This window comes from Cephus cinctus, unplaced genomic scaffold (assembly GCF_000341935.2).
Source record: "Cephus cinctus unplaced genomic scaffold, Ccin1 Ccin1_scaffold0422, whole genome shotgun sequence".
In the NCBI taxonomy this organism is placed as follows: Eukaryota; Metazoa; Arthropoda; class Insecta; order Hymenoptera; family Cephidae; genus Cephus; species Cephus cinctus.
The window spans coordinates 245,229-253,008 of NW_014333105.1; the positions used below are offsets into that span (position 1 = coordinate 245,229).

Consider the following 7,780-nt stretch of genomic DNA (forward strand, 5'->3'; position numbering starts at 1 on the left):
GTCAATATAACGGATTGTGAACCATATGCACGCCTGAAGACGTGCAACCCGTTACACATAGATGTATCAAGGCGCAGCACACAAATAGGCGCTTATTAATTGGGAAAGTAAAAATGCAGTATGTATGCGACTCGTTGAACACAATAAAGAACGAAAGAGAATGTTGACAATGTAAAAGTACTTGTCAATCAAATGAATGATGATTATTAAAAAGTTGGGAAAGTGATTGATTGTTTGATTTTTAACTGAAAATCAGAAAAAACTATTCCCATATAAATTTATATGTTATCATGATCACATTGGCGTTATTACTTTCACCCTAATTTGCCGGATTCTCTAGCATCTATGATAGGACATCACAAATTATCAGAGAATTAAAATAGAAACGTGGCTTTATCATCATTCATAACGAGCTAATAAAATTACATGGCACTTTTTTGTTGACAGTTTTAACGCCTGATTTGGATGTATGCACGTGCATCATATTTCACTCGGCATAAGACAATGTTACATAGCTTAAGAACGCACGAGGCGATAAGGCCTTTTTTAAAAATCTTCAAGACCAAAATCTTCTTATTGTTACTTGATGATGCTCACTTAAAAACGCACTAGTAGTCTGGTATCGGTTAGAGGTGCTCTCGCTCTCCAGGAGAGAGTAAATTTCAAGACGGACTATCACGTGTCGACGTTTTAACATCGAAAGGTATTTTTTCATGTTCGCTTGACATTGCTTTACATATTTTTTTTCCAAAGATTAATTGAAAATTCGCACGACGCAGGGATTGAGATTTTACCGGAAGCCTTCGAATGAGCCTAACCAGGTATGTTATGTTAAGTTTTGTGACAGTGCTTTCTATCGGAAGACCTTACGATAGCCATTTGCAAAAGTTCTGGACGTGATAAGCAAAACCATGCGAAGGAATGGATACAGAAACAGCCCTTACTCGAGGTGGCGTTTTTAAGGGTGGTTATTAAAATCACGTTGCTGTTTCACGTGTTTACAGTGACACTTTTCATGGTGAAGTTCTGAGAGACAGTTCGTGTGCACGTTAAAGGGTAGAAATGTAAAATACACCTTGTTGGTAGTGGGTCTAAAGGTCTGAACGGCATAGACTTAATTTAGGGGTTGAAAATGTATTTCGCAAATTTATTCACAATTTCGGCCTCTAATTGTACGAGTTTGAGGGCTCGAGGGTGCAGGGATAACTGGTTTTTGTGTTTTGGTGGTGGTGGTTGTGATCCAAGTCAGGATGGGATGGAGACGTGCAGATCTATAGTCTCGATGAACGCTACCCAGATGCCAAGGGTCCTTGGCCCTTCCATCCTGTGCTTGTGTTTCCATGTGGTCACTTGTCCAGGACTAGAGGTACTTCTTGGACGTTGTTGTAGAAAGCGGCGCAGGGATGTTGAATAAAAAGTTACATGAAAATGGATCAAAGGATGTTGTCGACGGGAAGGACGAGGCGCAGTTGATGCTACTCAAGACGGAAGATGTTTCTTCAGAGGATTTGGCACCTAATGGAGGCTGGGGTTGGATGATCGCTCTGGCTATGATCGTTATATTTGTAAGTCAATTCGTATGGACCAACTGCCGATCAATCGACTTGATGTTTCTCTGATTGGCACCTTTTTTTTTAAAATGTGTAACAATCTACATTTATATAGATAACCACTATCGGACCAGCAATCTGTTTCACGATAATCTTTGGCGACTTCCTGAATTCCACAGGTCAAGCCGGATCCGCAACGACCCTTCTTAATTCTGTATTTATGGTTAGCTTTTCCTTTTCCGGTAAGTACAATTAAAAGATGAGTTTTAGCGAATATGAAATATATTTAACAATCTCATAAAAAGCCACGGTCCGTTTATTCTATGAAAGTGTCTTATCGCGGTGGCGATGACAAACGTAATTTTCTACTCCGTTCCTAGGATTAACGTTAATTTACCATGCATGTATTATGCGCAGTACGTTACATGGTATTACGGCAGACGACAAACAGCAGAGAAGGTCGTGCCTGACAGTTGTGATAACTGTGAGAGAGATTATTGTTAATGATGATAACAAAGAACTAGACGGATACGAACTGATTTTCAATAGCCAATTGAACAGTGTCTGTTGTTACAGAAATAAGATGTGAATCTGCTCTTTAATTTGCTTAAAGAACAATTTTCATACTAAGTAGCTCTAGTAGTTCAAGACTGAGTAGATGTCGCTGCTATAAGATAATTTAATTTTATTGTATTCTCATTACTTTAACCTCTTATCTTCTTTTAACTTTTCCATTGTCTTACGATACTTGCAGGCTTATTAACGAACACGCTGCTCAAGAAATATAGCATAAGGCCCGTGGGTCTTATTGGCTCGATTATTTTTGTCATTCCAAACATAGTAATAGCCGGCGCCGACCACATCTATCAGATGTGCATAATCTTTTTTTTACAAGGCATTGGTTTGGGCGTTATGATCACCGTTTGCAATATAAACTTTAATGCATACTTTGTCAAGAAAAGAGCCACGGTAGGCCATTATTTACTTATACCTAATTAAGGCTAATGCACATTTTTAAGTGAACCTGAAAAGAAGAATTTGTCATTTTTAGGTTATGACCGTAACGCAAGTTATCATTGGTATAGGTAGTATAGCTTACCCAATATTTATTGAGAAAAGTATGAGGGTCTACGGATTCCGAGGTGAGTCTAGTGTAAGAGTATCCAAAGAGCCAACAGCAAATTTTAATAAATCTGAGCCGCAGGTACGTCAGCACTGATTGGAGCTCTGAGCTTGAACTGCATCGCAGCAATGCTAGTTATGCACCCAGTAGAATGGCATATGAAGAACCCAGAAGAAATCCGTAAGGAGAATGCACTGTTGGAAAAGAAAAGCCACATTAATCCGAACGAAAGCAGGTTACCTGGGCAAGAGAAAATGCGGAAAGACGGTCGAAGAAGTTCTGGAGACTATGTGAAGACGAATGCAGCTAGATGGGCCAGTCTGCGCAGCTTGAAGGAAGGGGCCAATGAAATACCCCTATTGGTCGAGACCTTAAAGCTGGTAAATTCTTTTGAGGATCGTGACAAATATTCTTTAATGATCTTGTAACACAGTCCATTCTTGTTAGGCGTCGCAGAGCCGGGTTGCTTCATCCGCAGAAATCGACGGCGTCGGTCCCACTGTTACGGTCCGTTCGAAATCTGGCTCACATCATGATCTTGTTACCAAGCGTCTGTCTATGTTGTCTGCTGCTAGTATGACGAGCCTTACTAGTACTGCTGCACTTGGTGATATACAAAATCAGTACCAGCGACAGAAGGAAAGGTCAAAAATAAGGAGTGACACAGGAATTAAGAAAGCCGACGAGACCCGGACCAAGGGATTCGTGTAAGAATCGACGTTTCTCTCATAAATGATTAAACTTACGTTAGATTAAGTATTAATAATTTTTATCCGTAGATCAACAATGGCTAACTTCTTCGAAGTATCTTTATTCAAAGACTGGAAGTTCATAAACACGTGCACCGGCATCAGTTTTGTTTTCGCAAGCGAATACGCTTTCTCCTCATTTTTACCACTGATAATGAATGACGCTGGATACAGCAAAAGCGAAGCGGCCTATGCCGTTACAATCGGTGCTGTTGCTGAGCTTGTTTCTAGAATTTTCTTAGCCTTCTTTACGATGCTAGTCGACGTTCGAGCAAAATATATTTTCTTCGTTGCAATGATCGTCGTGGTCTTTGCTAAATTGAGTGAGTTTCAATTAACAATTTTTTTTTCTCAAAAGGGTCCAGACGTCGGATCTTATCTCATTCGTCTTCTTACTTTGTCATATATTCTTTTAGGCTTTCTTTGCTATCAGGACACGCTCATGGGTATTTTTATTACGTCAGCCGCTATCAGCTTCATACGTTCCTGGTTTTTTACAACTCAGCCTCTGGTTGTTATCGAGAATTTTAGTTCTGATAAATTCGCAGCAGCTTATGGCGTCTTTACGATCATCAGCGGTGCAGTGAACATCATTTCCGGTCCGTTTGTCGGTGAGAAATTAAAGAGCGATTACATGAGTGTAATCGTCATCTGTTATCCGCGTCCTTAGAATTTTAGCATTTTTCTTTGGTTTTTTCTTTCTTTCATTATTTCAGGCCTCATTAAGGACTTGACAAACGATTTTGATATTTGTCAATATGTTTTGTTGTTCATGAATATTGTCTTTATCATACCCTGGGCACTGGAGTTCCTCATTGTGGATATGCGGAAGGATAAAAAAACGAAAATCAATTCGGATGCACCATGAGTAATTTTTAGTCACAATTTTTTATGTGTTTAAACTTCTTTTTCAATATTAAACTTTTACCCGAGCAACATGGAAGGAGTTTGGTAATGACTTGCCGAGGGATCAAAGGGTGAAGTAGAAAGACTAAAATATATTTTTTATTCCCTCTAGCTGCATTGTTTTTAATTTTATTTATTATTGCGCGACTTGTGTGACGACAACGTGTTTCAACGAATGAACAAATAAACGAACGATCATATGATAGATTACCCTAAAATATGTGATAAGAGCTGTGGCGTATAATAAATCAATACACAGAAATTGGTTCATCATTATTCCTGTGTGCCGTTCTACGCTCGATTTTTATCCTAAAGCCATCGGCTCGTTTCAGAATGATATCGACTTGCAGCCGGAAGTCTTTCTCGGTGATGTCTGACAAAATTTTGTATTCGCGTAAAACGGTGGAAAGAACAACTTTGAGCTTAAGCATCGCATACTTTCTGCCGACGCAGGACCTGCAATTAATTATAAATTTAATTAATTGAATTCTGCGGTATTATGCACTGGGAACTTTGACCTACCTGGGCCCGGCACTGAATGGTATATACGCATAGTAATGTCTCTGTTGTATTTTTTCTGGTAAAAAATTATCAGGGTCAAAGGTCTCTGGATTATTATAGTAATCCTTGGATCGATGTATCTTGTATTGAGGAATGACAACGGTGCATCCTTTAGGTAAGACGTAATCAGCTGATACTAAATTAAGAAAAAAGAAAAGAGTGATATAAGTAATTGATAAAAAAAATTCCTAAATCGTTTACCTAGTTTGACATCTTCATTCAGTTCACGAGCTATTGCTGGAACTGGAGGAAAGAGTCTCAAGGTCTCCATTATCACTCTCTCGAGATACTTCATCTCCAAAGTATCTTGATAAGTACATTGCCTGTCGGTATCTTTGAAAATCTCGTTTATTTCCTGAAAAACTTTTTCCTGGGAAAATAAAAAAATTTACTTCAGATACTCAGAGAAGGCTCTAAGGCGGAATACGAGAACAACTGTGTCCTGATTGGTGAATCAAACTCCAAAATTTTGAAATTTTTTTTACAGACTCTGATCGGTGGGTTTAACGTTTAGTTTCGGACAGCTTCTTACTGGGTTGTTAAAGATCACTCGGAATCGTTTCGGCAATATCGATTTAATTAATAAAAAATTTAGTGGTTATGGGAGACGCAGTGAATGGAAAGAAAATTTTTACAAAACTCTGCTCGACTTGTCACACGACCGAAAAGGGTGGGAAACACAAAATTGGTCCTAACCTCCATGGTGTTATTGGCAGAACTTCTGGCAGTAAGTTTTTTTTATATTATTCTCAATATAAATGATTGTTTAATGATTTGTGTGTGTAATTTTTCTGGTGTTATTAGCTTTGCCAGGCTTTAACTTTACCGATAGCATGAAGAACAAGGGTATCACGTGGAATGACAGTACTCTAGATCAATATTTGGAAAACCCAAAGAAATTTATACCAGGAACGAAAATGGTATTGGCAGGTATGAAGAAACCGGAAGAGCGCAAGGACATCATAGCGTACTTACAGACTCTCAAGTAAATCGATATCCCAATTGAATTTACCTGAATATCCTGATAGATTCCCAGAATACATAAAACAAAACTAGATCCAGCTGCAGTTGTATCGTGTCCCTAAAAAGTATTGATTGATTAAATATAAAAACCCATATTACTTTTATTATTATCATCATTCTCCCTTCATCTCTCACCTCAAACATAATAGTATCAACTTCCTCCTTGATCTCCTGATCAGTAAGCTTTGCACCGTTGCGCTTCAGTTCCAGCAACAATTCCAAAAAGGCCAATCGCTTCTTTTCGCCTGAAAAATAATAACCAAAAAATTTAATTAATAAAAACAATTTCAAAAATCAATATTCATCATTACCCACCTACGTCATTGTCTTCACTTTCATCAATCTCATCAAGATCATCCCTGATATATGGCATACTCTGGGCCTTCCTATGCTTTTCACCCTTTTCATTTGTCACATCCTTATCAACTACCTTTTCTTGAACCCGCTTCTCGTCCTCCACTTCAGTAGTTTCGTTACCTTCCAAGTATTCCTCTTTCCTCTTATCAATGACTCGACTGGTCAAGCCGTGAATGATATTCAGCAATTTCTTCTGTTGCTTCGCGAAGTTCGTGAACTTGAATAAGGCGTCAATGCGCAGCGTAAGGTCGTATTGTCTACGGTGAATGATATCGCACATTCTGCAACACCAAGAGAAAGAACACATGAGTGCCAGTGCGTGCGAAAATTATTAATAGTATGCAAAGAAGAAAAGAAAACAAAAACATAATTACTTCATAACAGCATCGGCATAATCACTTCCAGAGGCCTTAAGCTCGCTGTCGTTACTTTTCAGTCCCATAGCCGTTTCCAATAGAATGTCAACAGTCACAGCCGCCAAATATTTATGACAATCGAATTCCTTTCCGACTTCCTTGTGCAACTTTCTCACCAACTGACGACTGTTTTCGTAAAACAGTGGTACGAAACTCTTCAATATATTAAGGTGAAAGGTGGGCGCTATGATCTTCCTGTGTGAACGCCACTTGTCACCTGTACTAATGAGGAGACCCTCGCCGAGCCAAGGTTCAAAAAATCTGTAAAGAAGGAAAAACAAAAATTTATTAACCAATAATTATTTATTTCAATATATAAGACCGTCACCTGTATTCCGGTGATTTGTCAATGTGCACATGACTGCTGAGAATAATTTCCACGTCCCTCGGGTCCGTAAGAAAGACTACTAGCTTCGGGCCCAAGAAGGCCCTGGCTACGTTACCGTAGACATCGTACTCAAGGGCCTTATAAAGGATGTCTCTTGGATTAACACGCAGACTGAGTAGAGCATTTCCAAAAAATGGAACTGTCGCAGGACCTGTCGGACGTCAAAATATGTATTTAATAATTTGGTTAACATTATAATTTTTTTTCCAAATTTCCCCTTCACTCACCTGGAATCTTCTGACCCATCCGGACTATTCTTGAATTTTCTATGTAATAATGGATCACGCAGAGGATCAGGATGAGCGCGAGAAGAACGTAGAAGACCGGATGCATCGTCTCCATTTCGTTCACCCTCACTTCCTCCTGGACCGATCAATCACGTACTCTTATTTCCACTAAGAATCTATCGCTCTTATAACGCTCGTGAACGTTGCAGCCTTGGGGTTTAGTATAAATTTTTTAAACAAAATTATGAACGAGTATCGACGTCTTCGCTATAATTTAAGAACGTTACTAAATTACTGACTGTGATTACGAGCCCTTTATATATGTGTTGCGCATGGTTAAAAAAATAACAATTTTCATTTTATGCAATGAGCTTCCGTTCTCTTGCGGACTCGATGACTCCGTAACACGGCGCTTTGCAAGGCAAATATGTCTGTAGCGTAATCACTGCCGAAAATACTGATAATAATAACACATGCATA

At 38.9% G+C, this 7,780-nt stretch overlaps 2 protein-coding genes across 6 annotated transcripts; one reads left to right on the plus strand and one right to left on the minus strand.

Moving 5' to 3' along the window:
* The first annotated feature begins 480 nt into the window (after window positions 1-480).
* On the plus strand, window positions 481-5,968 carry LOC107267625 (cytochrome c). 5 transcript variants are annotated; one of them, XM_025084972.1, is made up of 11 exons: window positions 481-703; window positions 780-821; window positions 1,390-1,565; window positions 1,666-1,792; window positions 2,305-2,519; window positions 2,602-2,692; window positions 2,755-3,053; window positions 3,121-3,380; window positions 3,453-3,745; window positions 3,839-4,033; window positions 5,377-5,535. In XM_025084972.1, the coding sequence occupies exons 3-11, from the start codon at window positions 1,404-1,406 to the stop codon at window positions 5,394-5,396; spliced, it is 1,662 nt and encodes a 553-aa protein (XP_024940740.1). In that variant the 5' UTR covers window positions 481-703; window positions 780-821; window positions 1,390-1,403; the 3' UTR covers window positions 5,397-5,535. The 5 variants fall into 5 exon arrangements, with proteins under 5 accessions (XP_024940740.1, XP_015595059.1, XP_015595060.1 ...); XM_015739573.2 differs by lacking the exon at window positions 5,377-5,535 and adding an exon at window positions 4,139-4,590 and having other exon boundaries at window positions 484-703; window positions 1,246-1,565; XM_015739574.2 differs by lacking the exon at window positions 5,377-5,535 and adding an exon at window positions 4,139-4,590 and having other exon boundaries at window positions 484-703; window positions 1,250-1,565.
* On the minus strand, window positions 4,450-7,577 carry LOC107267626 (cytochrome P450 4g15). The gene is made up of 9 exons (XM_015739575.2): window positions 7,301-7,577; window positions 7,014-7,224; window positions 6,644-6,946; window positions 6,228-6,550; window positions 6,048-6,157; window positions 5,902-5,970; window positions 5,091-5,259; window positions 4,851-5,025; window positions 4,450-4,784 (listed from the first exon to the last, which is right to left on the minus strand). Exons 1-9 carry the CDS (start codon window positions 7,413-7,415, stop codon window positions 4,577-4,579), a joined length of 1,683 nt encoding a protein of 560 aa, XP_015595061.1. The 5' UTR covers window positions 7,416-7,577; the 3' UTR covers window positions 4,450-4,576.
* Window positions 7,578-7,780: the final 203 nt, after the last annotated feature.